Source organism: Montipora capricornis, chromosome 3 (assembly GCF_036669925.1).
Source record: "Montipora capricornis isolate CH-2021 chromosome 3, ASM3666992v2, whole genome shotgun sequence".
Classification (NCBI taxonomy): Eukaryota; Metazoa; Cnidaria; class Anthozoa; order Scleractinia; family Acroporidae; genus Montipora; species Montipora capricornis.
The window spans coordinates 18831372-18852479 of NC_090885.1; the positions used below are offsets into that span (position 1 = coordinate 18831372).

General features: G+C 40.1%; 2 protein-coding genes across 3 annotated transcripts; both read right to left on the reverse strand.

Moving 5' to 3' along the window:
• Window positions 1-1238: 1238 nt before the first annotated feature.
• On the reverse strand, window positions 1239-11440 carry LOC138042500 (transmembrane protein 91-like). Of its 2 annotated transcripts, none has more exons than XM_068888407.1 (5): window positions 11233-11440; window positions 10387-10474; window positions 7390-7538; window positions 4135-4245; window positions 1239-3753 (listed from the first exon to the last, which is right to left on the reverse strand). In XM_068888407.1, exons 2-5 carry the CDS (start codon window positions 10409-10411, stop codon window positions 3589-3591), a joined length of 450 nt encoding a protein of 149 aa, XP_068744508.1. In that variant the 5' UTR covers window positions 10412-10474; window positions 11233-11440; the 3' UTR covers window positions 1239-3588. The 2 variants fall into 2 exon arrangements, with proteins under 2 accessions (XP_068744508.1, XP_068744507.1); XM_068888406.1 differs by having other exon boundaries at window positions 11238-11439.
• Window positions 11441-13852: 2412 nt separating this feature from the next.
• Window positions 13853-18948, reverse strand: LOC138041179 (uncharacterized). The gene is made up of 4 exons (XM_068886948.1): window positions 18782-18948; window positions 17099-17649; window positions 15487-15624; window positions 13853-15201 (listed from the first exon to the last, which is right to left on the reverse strand). The coding sequence occupies exons 2-4, from the start codon at window positions 17633-17635 to the stop codon at window positions 15070-15072; spliced, it is 807 nt and encodes a 268-aa protein (XP_068743049.1). The 5' UTR covers window positions 17636-17649; window positions 18782-18948; the 3' UTR covers window positions 13853-15069.
• Between the last annotated feature and the right edge of the window lie 2160 nt (window positions 18949-21108).

The following is a 21108-nucleotide window of genomic DNA, read 5'->3' on the forward strand; positions in this document are numbered from 1 at the left end:
TTCTTTTACAGAGTACCAGTTGTATATTAAGAAAGCTGTAGGTCATCTCAGGGGGGAGGGGGGGCACCCTCCCCCTCCCCCTAGATCTGCCCCTGGAGAAAGTAGTTAAGAAACCTCCCAGATCCTGGCCAATATCCTCAAGGATTCTCATTTTTTAGTATTAATATCCTTAAAGTTCTTGAAAACGGAGATCTATTAAGATCTTGAAGGATCCTTTGAGGTTCTTTTGAAGATGCTGCAAAAACCTTTGTCATTTTTTATTTGAACTTTCAAAGATCTGTAAAGGATTGTCATCCTCAAGGATTTTTTCCATCTTCAGCTTCATATTTACATGCAACGTTCTACCTGGTAACAACAGTCAACCCTTTCCCTCCTAAGAGAGATCAGGGTTTTCAATTAGAATTTTAGTAGGCAGCAAAACCAGTTTTAGGCGGAGAATGGACAGTGCACCACAAAGGGGCACTTTTCCAGGGCCAAAGGCAAGAGCTTGTAGGGGGGTCGGGGGCATCCCCCTTGAAAATTTGGAAATTTGGGCCTCTTCATGCATTTCTTGCATTCTGGAGCACGCATTAGGGTATGTGAATAGAACACTAATGTCATTAAATTTTGGCTTTTTTTTTTTATTAAGAGAGGGTTCATGAATACTCTAATTTTTTTTGGAAATTCAGTAAAACTTACATAAAACTTTGGGTAATTTCTAAGGATTGATAAGTAGCCAGTGAGTTCAAGTGTAATACCCTGGAGAGATACTTATAGATTTTACTCTGTCTAACGCTAGACGATTTTACTTGACACTGGCGGCTGCTTCAGGGGTGGGAGTGTTAAAAGAATACCACTTGAAAACTCAAAGATCCTGTCTATCACTAAGGAGGAATTCAAGGATAATTTTTTGACATTGTACAGGTGGATGTCTTATTGAATCAGAAACCCATAAGGGTTGTCACCACTGATAGTGCAATGAGGGTAATAACACTAAAGAGTTAGGCATGATTGTGGCAGTCTCATTTTAATGGGCCATTTCCAAGTTCACGTCTACCTCCTCTTCAAAGCGAGTCTAAGTGCGAAGTTTTTGTGAATTAAAACTAATTTTCATAACAAAAAAAAATTCCCACTTAGACTCGCTTTGAAAAGGAGGCAGACATGAACTCTAAAATGGCCTATTAATGTGCAATATGCACAGAAATTATAATATTGATAAAAAGATATTGAAATTCTGCCAAATGAAGGCAAAAATGAAGGATTTTAAATGGCAGTTTTATTTAAAAAATTATATTGCAATTCTAAAGCTTTGAAGGCAGTGGCATTTATCTAACACAAGGAACCCATGACTTGGAGCGAACAACAGCGCTAGTCTTAAAATAGATCGGTCTGTTAAAATGCCGTGACATCATTCGGCTGAATATTGAAGTTGTTCGCTCCTAATCATGGGATTGTCTCTTTCAAAGAAACCCTTGGGGAGCCATTAAACTCTCTGTATCTTCAAAATACGACGTTTTACGGCATGAAATTACTTTGTAACTTGTGAATGCGTGAAGCACAATGAACGAGTAGTAGCGTTTAGGGGGGCGAAGTTACACCATGGATTCATCGTGGTTTAGTTTTTCAAAATGGCTGAGAACGAGACAAAGGTAAAAGAGAGGATCCTGTTTGCATATGTTTTTCAATCATCATTCAAAAAATGCTCCATAGAAAATATTCTTTATTTTTACCGTTCTCTCCAAATGTTATAGGGTAACTCCGTCATTATCTTTAATTTTTATGTGACTGAACACATGAGTTCACCTATTGATATTAATGTGCCAACCAGAGCCTTGTTGGATGCCGAAACATAGGGTTTATTCGGTGGCTGGCAATTTTGAATATCAAAAGAAATTTGACGTAATTGTTTGTAAACAGATATCTTCCCAATAAGGTATGATATCTTTTCCTTTTTCACCCTCCTCCAGCATACACACGCACAATACTTTTAGTCACACACATGCTCGTGCAAGTTGTGTTCCGATTTATTTCAAAATTTGAGGCATCAATGCTCGTAAATTGTTGTGAGGCTTTTGCGTAAACTCTTGTATGTTAAAAGTGGTACTATGACGAAAATCACATCTTTCCTATCTAAGCCATTTTGTAACATAAACAAGTAGTCTGCGTGAGAAGAAAAGTGCTGTTTACTTTTTTCAAATATCTCTTTTCGTTCCAGAGATATTCGAGTTTTTAAACTATGCAAATTAGCCAAGTGATGACGTCATACACTCAACCGAATTTTGTTCAAATCTGATGAAAAGAGATTTCTCAGCCAATTTGTATCAGAATTTTTGATTTTTTGCAGTAAGATTCAACTAAATGTTCTCCACAACCTCCACAATATGAGCTTAACAGTTCTGTTACCATGGCATCATACTGGGTTCCAGACCTCCCCCATATTAAAAGCTTTCCTGGCCACCTTTGGCATTTCATTTTGATATTTGCCAACAGCACTTCGTATGCATGATCCAGCAAGCATATAGATATGTTAGCTTGAGTTTGTGGCCTTGTTTAACATTTTTCAAGCTGAAAATCTGTAACATATTGAAATCAAGTGGGTGGGGACTGGAAAAGAGTGAGTTGCCATGGGAACAAAATTGTTCATAGCCATAGGTGTGTTTCCTGTAGAACTATTAGACTACCAAGTTTTAATGTCTGCGCTGCAAATTGGCCAAGTCAGCTCTATTTATATACTCAAGATAATATTGGGTTGAGTGTATGACATCATCAGTCATCTCATTTGCATATTTTACCCATTTTTCAAACTTAAATATCTCCGGAACCAATACAGATATTTGCAAACGGTAAATGGCGATTTAGTTCTTTCATGGAATTCTATGTGATACACTCAAAAAATCAAGGAGTAAAAATTTGATCATAGTACCACTTAAAAAATAAGTTATTTCGTCTGGCTGCGCTGCTTAACTTGATTTGCCCATTTTACTGTGTTCACACCTTCAGTTGCTCCACCTAAAATGTTCTGCATATAGTACAGGATTTTCCGCAACCTGCCTTCCAAATTTGCTTTCGTGAACCCAACTTAATCACTTGAATCAAGGATAAAAGACTTCCTCTTCTGTCCGAATCAGTGTGAAACAACTCAGTGGTACTGTACTTTCCATCAAAGCACTCCGTTAAACTTCGACTGTGACACATTTGCGTATAGGCTTCGGTTAGCGCAACTGTTCATAACTCGAACTTTCAAGCGTAAATTGAGCAAACTCCTAAAATGAAGCAATTCTAAGAAGAAAATCTACGTTGGAAAGGCTAGATCTTCGTAATTTTGTTCGACTCCTCCCAATTCTTGGGGTGATACAGCCGAGTAGTGAGGATCCTGTGTTCAAATCCTATTCCGACCTCGTAGGTTGTCTTGGCTAAGCTTGACAATATTGTGTGTCATTCGCCGATTCTTAAAGATTTGGTGTGTTAATATTTGTGATACTTGCTTCATTAGCTCTGAAAGGTCCCAAGGGAAACGGTCAATCATTATTATTATTATTGTTATTACATATTCATTTCTAATTACATCCGGCGTTTGAAATGGTCCTAAGTGGTTAATGTCTTTTATTGTTACCGGTAATCATTAACTCGAAGAGAAATCAGGACAAGGAAATAGCAGATCACAATCGAGATAATGACGCAACCAAATGCTACCGATGCGATGCCCCATCTCCAAGCTTTCTTTGAGTTGTAGTGGGCTCCTGCCGGATTTCCAGCAACGTATGCAGGATTTACCTGTCAAAAGTAAGAAAAAATCCCACGGACTCAGCTAAGGCTTCTTATTCAACTTTTCAAGCTTGTTTTTCACGGTTACCGCGAGCCCACCAATGGCGTTACGCCACCCTTCAAAATCTCGCAATCAAGAAAAGCCAAGGCGCGAAACGAAACTGTTCCATGAAGGAGCTCGCCTTCGGGAAGCAGTCGGATTTCAAGAAGATTCCCTAACTGGTAACCAAAGCCACTTTAACTTTCCGGCATTTCATGCCATCTTCTTCACTATGCATCTTCTACATGCATAATCCATATAGATAAGGGGGATTATTACTGATATTCTAAATGCGTACTCTTCATTTGCGAATATCGTATAGGGCACTACTAGGTGGAGAGTTATTTTACCTTAACTGCATAAGACAGGGATACCAACCCACACGGACATACGCATAATATGGTACTGAGCACAGCTAATACCATGTGATTTGGAGGCAAATCGCTGTCGATGATCCTTCCCTGAAAAAAGAAAATTAGAAATTATTATCATCCAAAAATAAACAAACAAAAGACGAAAGGAATAGTCCAGGCCCCAGATGTTCAAAAGGTGGATAACGCTATCCATCTGATAAATCACTATCTACCGAATAAACACTAGCTAATTGAGTTATCCAGTGGATAGTGATTTATCCAGTGGATAGCGCTGTCCACCCTTCGAACAACTGGGGCCAGGAAATCCGATTTACCTTTGACATTTCACCCGCTCTCTACATTGTTTGCAGTGGAATCTTTAAATAAATCGGAAAGCAAGACATGAAGAGACGTGTCTTCTTTGTTCGCGACTTTAGGACAACAAAATTTAAGCAATTGTCTCTTATAGACACCCAATAGATTTCGGTGGCTCAAACGAGATTCGAACCACGGCATGAGCTATGCGATGCCGGTGCAATGATCTACCAACTGAGCTACAAAGCCGCGCGGCTGGGAGCAAGTCAATTTGCTGGGCGCATTTGTTTCCGTGAAGAACTCGATGAATGAAATAAATAGAAACAAATGAGTCCCTGCTCGCGACTGTGTGGCTTCGTATCGCAGTTGATAGTAGAGCATTGTACCGGCATCGCGGAGGTGATGGGTTCCAATATCCTGTTGGAGCCGCCTGACTTTTCAGCTGTTTATCTAAGAGAAAATTGCTTAAATAGACCATCATGTTCGCATTCTCAGTATTGGACTGGAACTAGCTTGCAAAGGAGGCTAATGCGGGGGAATCTTTTCACATGCAAATGCTTTTGAATATATTCCCCCGCGTTAGCCTCCATTGCAAGCTAGTTCCAGTCGAATACTGAGAATAAAAGTATGGTCTATTGTCCAGCTAAGTGCAAGGATCACTTCTCTCGTTCGAATATGTCACTTGGGAAATGGGAGACATTCGGGAGAAAATCCAGGTACTCTTTTGCAGAAGTCGAAGGTGCGACCTTGCGATTTCAAGTTCGGATGCTCTACCACCGAGCTAAGCCTATAGGAGACTCGTCAGCGGTGACTCGGGGATACTCGGATAAATTCGAGTGCTCCTTTAATTTGCAGAAGTCGAACGTACGACCTTTCGATTTCTAGTGCGGATGCTCTACCATTGAACCATGGTAGAACATTAAACAAGGTTCATGAGACAACTGTCCTGCCGTAACTGCTGCTAGGATCTAAATTATCAAAATGGAGCATTTTTGCGGATGTACTTAAATGTTTACCTCGGTGAGTGAAATGAAGAAATGTATTTGTCGCTGATGATTCGGGAATACTCGAGAAAAATCCGAATGCTCCATTGTAGGATTCGATTAAATCCGCTTCCGGGAATCTTTGCGGACGTCACTGTTTACAATTCATTTTGTTTCAGTTGCGCACAGAAGGCATCTTTCTATTTACAAATTGACTTTAAAAGGTAAAAGGATTTGTTAAACTAACTTTGATGACGATCCAATTATTAGCCATCAAAAACTGGTAAATTCAGCTTAAATTCGTGGGTGGCCAAAGCGCTTATGACCGAACACATTCTTGGTAAAATTTCGAATTTTCAAAGCATCATAATATTTTTCAGAGATTATCTGATATATTGGGTTCAAATTTTCAGGTATAGCTAATTGTGCAATGCACTTTCAATATACAGTACTTTATTCTCGGCTGTCTGGTTAGAAAACGATAGCCCTATGCTAATGTATGAGGAAAAACTCTTCTAAAATTCGTGGGACTGAGTTTCGCGGGCTCAGAAAACCTGGTTTTAAGGTTTTTCCTTTCCGTATGGTTTTGTACACCAACATGACCGTCTCATCACGTGAAATGCAAACCAAGAATACTTCAGCTGGGAGCATGGAACTGAGATTTTCCAAATAGTGCATTCTCGAATCTCTAATGAAGGAGATTGTAAATGCATTTTTAGTGTTGCAAATAGACCTCTTTCATAATGGCGGCCAAATAAAATATTCTTTTGTTTAAATGCTGATAAGCCTTTCTAGCCCCGCTACAACGAGCAAATTTCAAAAGAATATTTGTTTCAAAATGAGGCCAGTAGGTCTAATTAACATAAATACAAAAGAATGTAAAGTAGGTCGCCATTTATGAAAGTGTTCTATAGGCCACTTGCACTAAGAGGCAAGTGTGAAACACTATTAGTGGGTCATCTCTTAAACAAAATAATGGTGATTTGGGTTTTCAAACCCGCACCCTTTACATAAAATGAGAAAGTCCGTAGCTGGTCACGTGACCAAAACTTGATTTTTTTTTAAAAATTATGAATTACCGCTTTCTGACACAAATTTTGCACTTGAACTTCAAGGAAAATGTTGAAAAGATGATGTGGTAACGTTTATGGCACATCTGAACTCAACTATCAAACATTTAACAAGATATAAGCAAAAAGTAGTTTTGGCCGCCATGTTGGAGGGCAAGAGTATGCCCTCCAACATGGCGGACAAGACAAATCATGCTACTTTGTTAAAAAATCAAAGTACCATAAAATATCTCCCTTAAATGCGTTTCCTGTCAAATTTCGCGTGTAAGATAATTTTTATGTGTTCTGTCAATTTCTGGCAACAGCAAGATTACAACTCACTGTTTAAGGGAAGCATTGGTCACGTGACCTCTTAGTGCAAGTGGCCTATTAAGTTCTTTTACCATAGAAGCATTAGATAATTTATGGATTCAAGTGAGGAAAGAATAGTTCATGGGCTCTTTGGGTCTCAGGTTGAAAGGTTTCTGCCTTCAACTGGGAAACTTTAATTCCCGAAAGAAAATTTCGTTATTACCAAAAAACCAAGAACTGGATACCGATAGTGTGTTGTAGAATCCGCTGTCTTTGAAAATTACAGGCCAATTGATAATCTTTGCAAAATGTTTGTTTTGATGATTTGAAAATTTACGCAGATTGTACGGGCTCATAAGCGCTTTTCCCACATAATATTTATCAGTATTTATGTCAATTTTTTTGCTGACTATCAAACCATAAAGCGAATTAAAATTACGGAGATTGTTTAGTTTAACAAGTTCTATCAACTTTTGAGCTCAACATGTGTAGAGAAAGACGCCTTCTTGGAACGAAATTCCTCCGTATGTCAATGATCTCAGCAAAGATTCCCCATACAATGCATCCTTTATATTAGTCATTGAATGAATTACATTTTGTTGAGTTATTTCAGGTGTCATGTTATGCCCAGACTGTCGTGCCGTCGGGTATAGAGATGACACTGTACTTCTTGTCGGAGGCGTTCTCTGATTGGGCTCTTGTTGGCTTGTTGTTGCGCCATCAAACTGGAGGGAACCTGGTTCTGGTTGAGAAGAGAAAAACCAGTCACGTCACGAATTTTCTGACCAATAATTAACAATTATTCACTGAACTGAAGATGGCTAATGGTGGATATTTATAAGGGCCGTATCCATTAGCGCGCGCAGGGCCAGAAAAAGCGGTACGACCCTGCTACGAACACGAACTGCACCGTGCGATGCGATTTCAGAAGATTTCATCTATTTAAACATCCATGATTAAGTTATTTACAGCCAGAAAAGCAAATGCAAACAACATGTTAGATAAAATTTCTGTGCAAAGCTTTGTTATTTATTTTGTCCATACTTGCTCATGAATAGTATAAAGTGCCCCATGATAAAATGCTTATTGACTGAGTTAAGGTCGGGCTGGACAGGAAAACATATTTAGCCCTCGGTCATCGCGCACGGACCTCGCTGCGTTCGGTCCGTACGCCATGACCTCGGGCCAAATATTTTCCCGTCCGGCCCGACCTAAAATCAGTCAATAAGTACATATGACGTGAATTGATTAGATTCAAAACGAGTGATTTATTGGGGCGCCGAAAGTAAATTTGCGCGGTTGCCACTTTGACTTGAAAAACGTAAAAATATGAATGATATTTGTTCGAGTGGTTCCCAAACAAACGGCCTCGAAAATAATTCCCTGAATGTTATCCAACTTTCCGTATCGATTGGCCGCACATACACCAAATTAGAGGCTAAAGAAAAATCACTTGTGTTTTTTTTTTCCCGCGAAAAGTGCCGCCCGTATTGATTGTATACCTCGATAGAATTTGATCGTCCGGCTAATAGGAGCCCCGAAAAGGGCTGTTAACAGTGACTGACGTTTCAACAACTGAGCAAAAGTCATCTTCAGTAACAAGTGACAGTTGGAGATTTTATTTCGTATAGTAAATGGCTCATTCCATTATTTCACTCTGCTGTTATCATCTATCTATCGCCAGGCCAATTTACTACGAAAACCACCCATCTGTGGAATGGGCCCGAATTATTGAGTGACTGCCCCGCCCACTTCAGTTAAACATTTTGATGAAATTCCTTTCCCACGGTGTGAGCGGTGGCCATGGCCAGCTTTCGCCGTCAAGGTGTACCGGAACAACTACAACAATAGAAAGATACGTTTCGAAAATCATGAGTCCCGGGGGGAAATGGATAAGAATGTTATTTCTGACGAATGAACTCGCGAAGAAGGCCGAAATAACTATTTTGTCGGCACGGGAATCAACGCGGCCTGGGCTTCCAGGCCGGTGCATCATGGGTAGAGAGAAAACCGTATATAAGGGGAAGTGTAGCACGTGATAGTCATCTAGGCCTCTGAATCAACCCAGTTCAGAGATGTTTTGTTTTTACTGCACTATCGGCTGTCTTACCTTTGTAAAGCCAGCGTAGGAAAAGCTACAAACCGCCGGAGCTTGAGCCATGGTTCCTACCCAGATTTCCCGCTTTTTTTACCCAAGGGGTTTTTTATGGCAGGTTTTTTCTGGCCTCCGTTCTAATCGCACGTCTATTGTAAGCGGTTGCTCAGCTCCTGTATTATTATTCAGATTATTATTATTATCCTCTTTTAAATTAGCGTTGTCTACTTGTACGATATTTTTGTATTTTAGGTTTAGTGAACGACTCAGCTTGTCTGACATAATGTGCTCGTTTTTAGGGTTTTTGTCCAACGTAGTGGGCACCCTAGCCTAACTAGCCTGATATAATGTTTGTATATGGGGTTGTTGGGTCCGTAGTAGCAGACACATCAGCCTAACCGGCGTGTTATGTTTTTGTACGGGGATTTTTCGTCCAAAGTTGTGGACACCCTAGCCTAACTGGCTACATCAGTTTTGTACGGGGATTTATGTCCAAAGTTGTGGACGCCCCAGCCTAACTGGCCTGATATGCGTCGTAGGGGGATTTTGGTCCAAAGCTGTTGATACCCCAGCCTAACTGGCCTGATATGTTTTGTACGGGGATTTTCGTCCAAAGTTGTGGACACCCCAGCCTATTTGGCCTAATATATTTGTGTATGGGGATTTGTGTCCAAAGTTGTGGACTCCCCTGCCTAACTGGCGTGACGTGTCAGTACATGATGGATGATTTTCGTCTAAAGTAGTGGATATCCCAGCCTAAACGGCACAATTGTGTTTGCATATAGGGATCGGTCCAAAGTTGTGGACTGACCAGACTATATTTTAGCTGCATGCTTGTTTCTTTGTTCTCTGACTCGCATTTGTATACGTGAGAGATTTTGGTCCAGAGTAGTGGACCAAAAAAAACAAAAACAAAAAACTCGTCAAATACCTATTGTAATATGTTCAGATCTGCTTTGAGGATGGACTCCTCACAAGTTTCCACATGGACAATTCGCACAAGTGGTCGGCGACAGGAGTCTACACCCATCAACAAACAGTTATTGAGCAAGTTATGTAGATTCTTATTCACGCTAAGTTTTGGGTTGGTTCTTGCCAGGCCCTCCCCTTATTTGCCTATTAGCTGTGTGTTTCATTCGTTGTGAAGTGGAGACAAAATTTGTTCTTGTCCAGAGGGTGCAAGTGAAAAGAAAGAAAGGTTCCTTAGCCTGAAGAGTGGCGTCGAAAACAACACCTCTCAAGAATTTGAACTATTTGCAAGCGAAAGTGGGCGGGGCAGTGACTCAGTAATTCGGGCCCGTTCCACATATCGATGGTTTTCGTAGTATGGTAACCAAAAGTTAAAATGAGCAAGCATTTTGACGAAATATTCTTGGTCTTGACAGCGTTGTTGGTATTAGTCTATAAGTACGGCATTATTCAAAGGTGACTGACGACCTGTTGAAGACCACCCTTTCTAAGAAAACAGCGGTAGAAGCAATTGGTTAAATATTACCATGAGTCTGAGGATTTCTGTCCATCTTATAGTGTCAACATCTTTATAACAACCGCAAGCAGATACAGGAGGAATGCATTGATAGAATCTGAAAAAAAAGCAACAAAGCAGCCCTGTTATGACATGCGCAGCGTTGCTTTGGTCGACTGACTTATTGACGCTATTTAAGTGCGATGACGAATGATGACGTAAATGTATGCGTGATCAATATCCACAATTGCCCCACACTTGGTCCTTTTTTAGTTTCCTTTTATGTTTGTAATTTGTTTTTCAGTTAACTCTCGTAATGTCTCTAAACTCTGGCACTTCCAGAAATTCTTAATGCAGTAGAGATTTTCGAAGTAAAACTCTGCTTTGTCTTTTGAATGTTTTTTTTTTTTTTATGATGAGTAGAAGAAGGGATCGATGGCTAGGCTTCATTTATTCGCTGCTGTATTGTCGACAACATACCTCAACTTCAAATACTTGTGATAACAGCAAGTAGTGAACATTTTATTATTATTAAATTTAATAACCCGTATACTTAAGGTGGACTCTTCACTGAATGCTGTCCTAATTTATACCCATGTATGTATTTATCTCCCATCACGCTGTAATAGTTAAAGTTTCTAGTACGTTCTGGTACTTCTGCGCCATCTTGCTCAGTGGTTATGAAGTTTTCAAATAATTCACATAAAAGTGATCAGAGATCTTACCCAGTGCACTGTGTCGATGTTTTAGTTACACTAAAAAGTTGTGTGGCATTTGTCAACAATGCTTAAAAAAACCCACCCAGTTCTAAAGTGTTTCACTGGGTAGCATTTTATTATAAGAACACTCGCATGTCTCAGTGATAAATAAAATTACCTTACATCAGTTTCTCAATTTCTTTCGCCTCGTAGAACGCAGCGTTTCTCTGCCAACAGTAAATCCCTTCACTATTGTAATCGTCATAAAATCTCAACGTAGACACTCTGTTTGCTTTCGTAGCAACGCGTGTTTCTCGACCGGTGCGAAACTAGTCACGGTGCCAGAACGCTACCGAGCTCGTTAATGATCCACATATGCAAATTCCTCAGTTCTTTGTAATGACAATAAAAACAGATCAGTTATTCAGTTGAACTCATGCGATACGTGTGTGTATTGTGATGTTGCAACCGTGACGCTCATTGAACTGATGCACATAATTAGGCATATATTAAGCGAATGGATCAGCTGAACTGTTGATTTTCGGTTGATATGAGCAATTGTCTCTACCTCTGTGATATATTCAGAATATGCATGACAAAACTTTTTAAGAGGAAATAGAATCCTAAATGCCATGCATCGACCAACAGATCAATAAAGGCAATGATGAAAACACAGAATAAAACTAGGAGTAATCATTCAGATCATTGTCGGAATATGAAGGACTTTCATTAGAATCACTGCACGAGCGGAGATACCTCAGAAGATGATGCCTTTATGTAACTGAAGAACGTAACGTCTATCGAAAGCATGAAGCATGTGAAAAACTTAAAAGGAAAAGGGAGTCAAAGCAGCATAGACTGAACCACATCGTGATAAAAAAGGAAGAAAGCTGAAGAAGAAAGAATTGCAAAAAATTGAAAATTGAATTTAGAAAAGACAATTTGAATTTAGTAAGCTGTTGGGAGCTGGGAAAAAAAACTTCTCGTCTAGCCTTGTTATTTTATTGAGAGAACTATGTCATGTCATTTTAGCCCGATAATTTCTCGACACACAAAACGCTCCTAAAAGAGAGAGGATTATCGCAGTAAACTCCACAAACTGTAGAGAAACATAAAAGAAATACAGTGAAAAGTAAGAGAAAACGACACCGAGGTTAAAACAGCTTTAATTTGGGTGATCAGTGGTTCGATGTACAACACTAATAAGGAATTTTTGACGTGTGAGTCTATACGAATAAACCAGAAATGATTTCTGCGGCATCAGAGCAGTGGGGAGTGGGCCAGAGTTTAGGCGAATTACACCATGGGTAGAAGAGAGGCATATATAAGAGACGTGTATAACGTAGGAAATTATTCTAAGCCGATACCTTCAATATATTGCGTTATTTTTCATTTTCGGTTTGTACTCGCATTTTAAAGTGTTTTGACTGTAAAGACTCGTAGGATGGGCTTCTTAGAGCTTGGGACATAGTTCCTCAGCTACCCAGATTTCCTGCCTATTTTTCCCCACCGGGGGTTTTTATGGCAGGTTTTTTTCTGGCCTCCGTCTGACAGTGGCCTTTTTTGTAAACTGTCACTCAGCTCTGCTTTGTGTTACTAGTAGCGTTCTTGGATGTACTAAGAGGTCAGTTGTACTTGTATGGCTAACCTTACTGCTACAGGTCCCGGTGCTCGGCCCAAACCGCCAAAATAAACCTAATGGTTTTTCCATGTTTGTGCTCCGTGTCCTGGAGCTGAAATCTCGGCGAAGGATTAGCTCGTTTTTGCTTTAGCCTGTAAACACGGTTTGTTGCCTTTCCCATACTACCCCGGCGCATTTTCTTTTGACCTCTGTCCAGTTTTCTCGCGGCCATTATATAGAAAAACGCACCAAACCGCCTGCTACGCACGCTTGTTTAGCTCAGAATCATTTCAAGTATCCCCAAGCAGGATAAATGCGAAATAGTTATTACACAAATAAAATTTGATCGATTGGGTATTTGTGATGTAACTGGAATTTTATTGGGAAAATAATTCTGTATTGCCATTTCGAGTTCGAAACTAGTGATCAATTACCAGTTCCATGGCATAGCCCCAGTAATTTTTTGAGGGTGAGAAGATTTTTATCACCTTTAGCCTCGACACTAAAGCAGAGACGCGGCCAAGTGGACGAAATGGAGGCCTCTCCCCAACTTACTTCAACCTCAAGGTGGAGGAAAGCTGTGCTTTCCGTCCTGAACATGCGCATAAAGTTTGAAGTGCTCAAGTTTTGTCAATGCGCATGCTCAGATCCAAAAACACTTACTTCAAGTCATGATTCTCGTAGTCCTACCTAGAAGTCGCTCATACTTCGTCGCCTGTTCGGTTGCGTAGCTGGCTTTTCCGTTTTCGTGCAGCCAACACTTGATTACACGAACCACAACGACGTACTAGAATTCAACTGTTACTTCCTTGAGAGACTAAAAAGTAAAAGTAAAGTCTCATGCTTACGAGCCAGAAGGCCCATCAGGCAGGCACTTATCTCCGGTTTCATTAGTACGAGGCGACTAGGAGTATTTCAACTCCCCCCTGGATGGGATGCTAGTCCATTGCAGGGTTACCCCCCTGCATTTCGCCGGTACCCATTTATCCACCTGGGTGGAGAGAGGCACCGTGAGAATAAAGTGTCTTGCCCAAGAACACAACACAATGTCCCCAGCCAGGACCCGAACCCAAACCACTCGATCCGGAGTCGAGCGCACAAACCATGAGGCCACCGCGCCTCCCAGAGACTACTGTTGCATAAAAGCGACCGTCAGTGTCAACAGGCTGACTTCTGATTGAGCTAAACAATATTCTTTAATGAGGCACTATAGTACATTTGTAGATTGCATGTAGTTAATAAATAAGACTAAGTAACTGAAGATTCAATGCCTTACTTTATTGGTGTCTTAGTCAGTGCGGGCCTCAGTTGTTTGTCAGGCCCTAGTCGCGGCTCAAAGGTGGCATAATGTTATCCAGTAGATAAACCCGGCACTATCGAGAGCATAAAATGTTGTCCAAGTTACATTTTGGCTAAGGTTTTCGTGCACGCCTCTTAGACTTAGAGGAGCTCAGAGTGTGCATATTCATAGTTAAGTGAGCAAATAATCAAATCTTTGCGCAAACTGAACCTATCAGATAGTGACTTATCCACCCGGTAAAGTTATCTGGCCTCTTTGAACAACTGGGACGTCGACCACGCCCTAGTTGTTTAAAGGCTGGATAACTTTATGCAGTGAAGAAGTCGCTATCCAGAGTGTAAAATGTACTTCGCCTTAAACATTGACAAAGGTTTTCGAACACGTCTTTACTTAGATACAAAGTTGCACAAGCAAATACTTAAATCTTTGCACGGAGTTTAACTGTTGGATAGTGAGTCAACCAACGGATAAAGTCATCTCCGGCCTTTGAGCAAAGTGGGACGCGGTCGAAAGCGTTATCCACTAGGATAAACCAATATCGACTGGATTAGTATTTTTCACACCAATTAAGTTAGTGATTTATCCCATGGACAACACAATCTGTCCCTCCAACCTCTTGGGCCAGGTTCACAAGAACGAGGAAGTGATGTCGCCTGGTCGCGACAGGTCTCGCCGTTTTCTTCTTTTTGAACGAAAATTACAACCATATTCCATTTTATTGCGAAAAAACCTACTTGACATGTTGCTAGCTACGGCAGCCACATCAACTGCCACCCGAACGTTGACGCGAATTCCGCTGGACAAGGCGACGCTGCGTTGTCGGGACAAGCCTCACCGTTTGGTTTTTGGAAGTAAAATTATCAGCCATATTTCCATTTTATTGTGGACAAAAATTCTTCTTGACAACCCTTTTTTCGTGATGCCATAAATTACCAGTTTAACACTGTCTCAGCAGTCACGACCATTCGCCCAAAAGGTTTGAGCCACACTTTGATGTAGTAGAGTTTTATTCATAAATTTTTGATACTAGCGATTTGATTGGTTCTTATTCTATTAAAGGCCAGAAGCACAGATTACGTCATTAACAATCCTCCCTACATTAAGAACACAGCGAGGAAGAATGCCGCGAGAAAAACACTGGTAATACCAAATGCACTTGTCCACCTGGCCATTTTAGAGAAGCACCTGGCTCTGGGGTAATTTCCCTTATCGTACGTTGTGTTCGTCTGAAATTTAAAGATACCACAAGTGAGACATCGTATTGGAAGAGGGAGGAGGGCAGAGGTCTAATCGCCGTACCCTTGACTCTCTATTCCCATCCAAATCTGGGTTGTTCCCGTTCGTCTCTTCTCTAGAAATACATCGGGCATGTGTCCATAACCCCCATAACGGTCTAGCTCATTGATATTCTGTGCTCTCACTATTCTACGCAACCCAGCTCCCCACTTAACATTTTTTTTTGTCTTCTGCATGAACGTACTAATTCTTAGACAAGAATTACTGTTTCTCACCAGGTAAGAGAACAAAATAGCCACTAAGCCGACGGGACAAAGGAAAACTAGAACACAAATGGAAAACCCAGTCCACGGTGGGGGCCGAGGTTCTGGTCTCTCTGGCAAAGAAGGCGCTCTAGGACGGCGAGGCTGGACCTGCAAATTGTGAAACAGAACGAAAACTTAACGTGAAATAAGCAACTGAAGACAGCAGGAACTGACCATTTATTGCTAATATGACATATATTTTAGTTTCAAACACTACTACTAATACGTTTCCGAATTGGGAGATGGCCTGAATATCTTGTGATTCTCAACACCTGTTGTTTGTCGATCACTAAGAGCAGTACTTAACCAAGTTTGTTTTGTGGAAAGTGGTGGCGAGACCTCACTCACTGTGACTGTGAATTTAGACGTGTAGCCTTCACCTTAAAGTAAATTACTGACACTCATAAACAGAACAAACTAACATCCAAACAAACAATAATAACTTTAGGAATCTAACCAAAGCTTACCAAACTGTTACTGTTACTTTTTAAAGTGCCCCTGTGATAGAAAAAACTACTTCCTTTTTTCTTTCATATTTTGAAAGTGTGTTTGCTTAACACCTGACTGGCAAAATTTTGAGCTTTGATTTTTATCCAAAGGCCGTTTACTTTGAGTGTAAGTTTTGGATTTCACGGTCCGCCATTACTCACGTTCAAAACTGACCGATTGGACCTCAGACGGTTGGATCCAGGGAAAATTGACGTCAGAGGCTCACTAGCTTAAAATTTCAGCGTGTGAACGCAGCTTATTATATATGCAAAGCGTGAGTATAAAAGTCTGAAAGCCCCAAACCCCCGTGCTGCATATTAATTTTGCAGCGTACACACGTATTGCATTCTTAGACTAGTGAGCCTTTGACGTCATTTTCTCCTCGATCCAGCTCTCTCAAGAACATAATGTTAGTAATGGCGGACCATTAAATAGGAAAATTCCAGTTAAAATAAAGAGGTGTCTTTTTGGAATCAAGGCTTAAAACGTGGGTCACTTAGTGTTTTGTTAACATAGTTTTGAAATCCAAAGAAAAATATGAATTGATTTTTTGGTCACAGGGGCACTTTAAACTGTTCATCATTTTAAGGACGGTGCCTACTAATTCAAAGGTACTTTTGCCCCGATTTGTGATTATGCAGGAAAGGCAAATCTTAACATGTGTTATTGAAATCAAAAAAGAAAATTGGGGGTAACCGCGCATTTTTCAAAGATAATTCATGAGCAATATTTGTAAAAAGCTTTAAAATACAAAGCAATGCATGGCGTTATTTCTCAAATTGAAGCTAAATTATCTCTAAAGAATGCACGGTTACCCCCAATTTTCTTTTTGGATACCAAGAGTACTTACGAAGATCTACTTTATCTGCATAGTTTTAAACCGCGCAAAACTGAATATCCCTGCATTAGTAAGCATCGGCGATAGGAAATCCGAGTATCTGGAGATGCGCAGAACGTATGCGCAATAACAATAGTGGAGGATGGAGGAGGTGGGATGGGGTACTTTCCCGTACCCCTTCCCAAGTACGGCCCTATGAATAAGAATTGCTCAAGACCTGATTTTGTCTATAAATGCAACAAAACGTGTGCTCACATTAGGGTCCACATTGATGGGCTCATGCTCAGGGTCAGGAACAATGCCAGGGATATCTGCTGGTACTGAATTTGCTGGAGCCGACAGGTCTTGTGTCAAACAAATAGGCAATGGTTGGGCTTCATAAATGGGCGGAGGTCCAGGAACGTTATTGGGGTGAACTTGGTAAGGAGGGGGTTCCTCCTTGGAGCTAGTGGCCTGGAGATGAGCCTGAACTGAATTTGGGTAATAAGGCTGGGCTTGGTAACCAGAATGAGCTTGGTAACCAGATCGCGTTTGGTGACAGAGCTGCGTTTGATTATTAATTTGATGATTATGATCACCATGAGTGTGATCACCGCGTGGAACTAGTTCAAGATCTTTTGATTGGTTTCCCGGCCAAAAATTAAGATCAGGTTGAACGAGGTTGACGACGGCTTGAGCTTGTTCTTGAGGATGAAATTGATCTGACGGTTTTGTCCGATGATCGACCCGAAGATCACATGGTGCCAGGTGACAGAACAAAATACTGATCTCAGATTCCTTTTGGTCAACCATTTTGTAAGCTACAACTAATGAAAGAAAGAGAGACCCAAATAATGATTGCCAACAATTATCTGTAGCCATTTTATCTGTTGAACAAACCTCAGGCAGGCTGCATGTATTTTTATGTTGACAAACTTGTTGTCATTGTGACGCTCTTTTAACAGTCTTTTACGTTTTATCACCTTTTATGATCATTATAACGGGACAAGGATTGACACGCATGTTTAAAGTTTGAGTTGGGAAGAACTTTCAGTTAAAGAATTTCAGACCTGGACTAGTGTCATTTTCAGCAATCTTTCTTAATAATAGTTATCTCCTGTAACAAAATCACGAATGCAGAGGAGACCGAGTTTGGCTCGAATTTGACAGAACCCCGCCCTTTTTAACTGTCATCCGTTTGTTTTCATCTGCTGCATTCGTATATGTTGCACTTCTAATTAAAGGCAATATGGAGGCCATCTACAAACTCCGGATGGTTGATTTGGTCTCCAATCTCAACCGTTTGCACATAGACTAGTTACAGGCTTTGCATCGAGTGTGTTTGTTTTCTTTTGAATGCTATAATTTGTACTAAAATTTTAGCTGTGAGGAAATAAAGTTAATTGATTGTTTGATTGACACAAATGTGAATCAAGATGGCGGGACAGGACGAAGCATCGTCTTTATCAAGCCTTCGAAAAACTAAGACACCTTACATCCCAACTGTTTCTACATTGAAATTCTTCATTGATTTAAGGATTATACTGTTGTATTCCAAGCTTATAAGCGAGGTTTTAAAACGCCTTACCCATCTTCGTTTCTATAAAAGTTTACATTTGGCATTTGGCAGAGGCAACGCTAAATAACAATTACTATTCATTTGAAAACTAGGCTCATGCAACTCTAAGGGCCGATTTACACTATACGATTTTGTCGCATGCGACAAGCTCACGACAGGTCTACGACATGACTTACGATTGTCGCAGCGTTTTAAAACATGTTAAGTCATGTCGTAGGCCTGTCGTGAGCTTGTCGCATGCGACAAAATCGTATCGTGTAAATCGGCCCTAACGGTTCCTCTATACATAAATTTGAAGCCTATTCAAAAGGTCAATTGTGATTTTACGCCAGAGAACAATTCTTTTATTTAGAGATAATGAAGAATATACTGATACTCACTATTAATGGAATTCTCAGGTTCGTTTAGGTTTTTTCAACTCAGCAGCTCCAGTAGATGACTTTGATACCTGTGCTGTCTTATTTCTTCAAACTGAGCAACTGACAAATTTCTTTAAACGTCTGAACTGAGCAGCATTACTCGGTGTACACATGCAAGATGCAGCAGACTTTTTAAAACTAGCTGTAAATTTCAAATTACCAGCTTTTGAAAATACCAGATGTTTGCGATCAGAGCTCGGACCATATCATAATTAATTAATACTGCGAATGAATTATTTCGCGATATTTTGCAATGTAAAGAGAATTGGTAATAGAAGAACAATTGCCTCAGTGAGTTAAGAACTGAACCTTTCTTTTCTAGATCAACGAATTGCACCGGCATCGCAGCGGTTGTGCGTTCGACTGAATCCCGTTCGGGCCAATTGAATTTTTCAGGTGTCCATCATTATATGAGACAATTGCTTAAGGACGGTACCTACTATTGTTATTGCGTATACGTTCTGCGCATCTCGAGAGACTCGGATTTCCTATGGGTGGTGCTTATTAATACAGGGATATTTTTGCGCGGTTTAAAACTATGCAGATAAAGTAGATCTTCGTAAGTACTCTTGGTATTCAAAAAGAAAATTGGGGGTAACCATGCATTCTTTAGAGATAATTGAACTTCAATTTGAGAAAAAACGCCATGCATTGCTTTGTATTTTAAGCTTTTTACAAATATTGCTCATGAATTCTCTTTGAAAAATGCGTGGTTACTCCTAATTCTCTTTTTGGATTTCAATAGTACTTGTTAAGATCTACTTTTCCCGCATATTCAGTAAACCGCGCAAACATACCTTTGAATTAGTAGGCACCGTCCTTAAATTGTCTAGCTAAGTGCGAGGATCATTCTCTCTTTCAAAAACAAAATATTACAATAGACGGATTCCGTTTTCAGTGTAGCTAATTAAATGAGAGTTCAATGTTTCCTCGTCTCAGTCATCATCATCAGTCATCTCTAGGCTCTGGGGAAGAAACTCATACAAATCCTTATATTTATTCCCCAGAGCCTCGAGATGATGTCTTTTGTTTAGGACTGAATTTTAATATATCGAAATTGGTCTATTCAGCTTTTGAAAAAAGCGTGTTTGTAAATAATAAAGAAAAAGCCTGGTGAGAGTTTTCCCATCAAAGAACCTAGTTTTGACTCAGTGAGAATCTTTTTCGTTGTTCTGCAAAATGTTTGGTGGTCGGTACCGATAAAGGCGGCGAAATACGAGATTAAAAAACCCTCAACTTGTCGCGCAACATTGTTTCGTTGCAAGTTTGGGTCGATGTTTCCCGTTTTTCACCTTGCATGATCAACTTGTCGCGCAACAAAAACATTTGTTACTGGTTGAAGAAAGTTGTTGCCAAAAGTAGAGCGCGGGTCTACTCTGAGCAACAAATTTTCGCTTTGTTGCTCGTTTTTCATCAAGCTCACAACTTGTCGCGCAACAAGTGTGCTCGTGTACTACCAAATCAACCAATTCGCGCCCTGCATTTCTTCAACCCGCAACAAATGTTTTTGTTGCGGGTTAAGTTGATCACGCAAGGTGAAAAACGCGAAACATCGACCAAAACTTGCAACGAAACTGTTACAATGTTGCGTGACAAGTTGAGGATTTTTGTATCTCGTATTTCGCCGCCTTAATGCAATATGCAAACAAAATTTCCTCATCTCGAAATGCTTTGTACAGTGCTTGGTTTTCAGTTGACATCGAAACTGAAAATCTCGAAATAAATTTGATTTAATTTAAGCACGATTGAATGAAATTACGACTTGAGATCATTCTGAGGTGGACTTTGCTTCAACAAGAACTATAAAGGGACTCAGTATGTGATTTTTGAACTGTCATTGGTTAGAGATCTAAATTCCAGAAAATTGCTCCTATATATATGTAAACATGTTTTTCGGTAAATCGTTATTACGTGGGCCTATGAAATCATCGATCTTATAACTAGTTGCTCCAAAGCAACAAATTTTAAAGAGAAAAACATACCAATTACCGCCACAGTTGGTAACTCTTGTTCGTATTGCTTCACATTCCTGGAATGTACAAGTTTTGGTCCTAAAACGTAGATTTCACAGATAAAATTGGAACTTTTCAAGAGTCATTGAACTTTCAAAACAACGCTTTCGGATTCGTTTTTGGTCAACATATACGCACAAGTCTTGGTGACAATTCGTTTTCTCTGGTTTGAGATAAGCCAATTGCCAACAGTGAGTGTCTCCCCTTACCTTTCTAATAGATGAAAGCTATGAAGTGACTATCAATATTATAAATTCAGCAAGCCAAAGTGTGGTC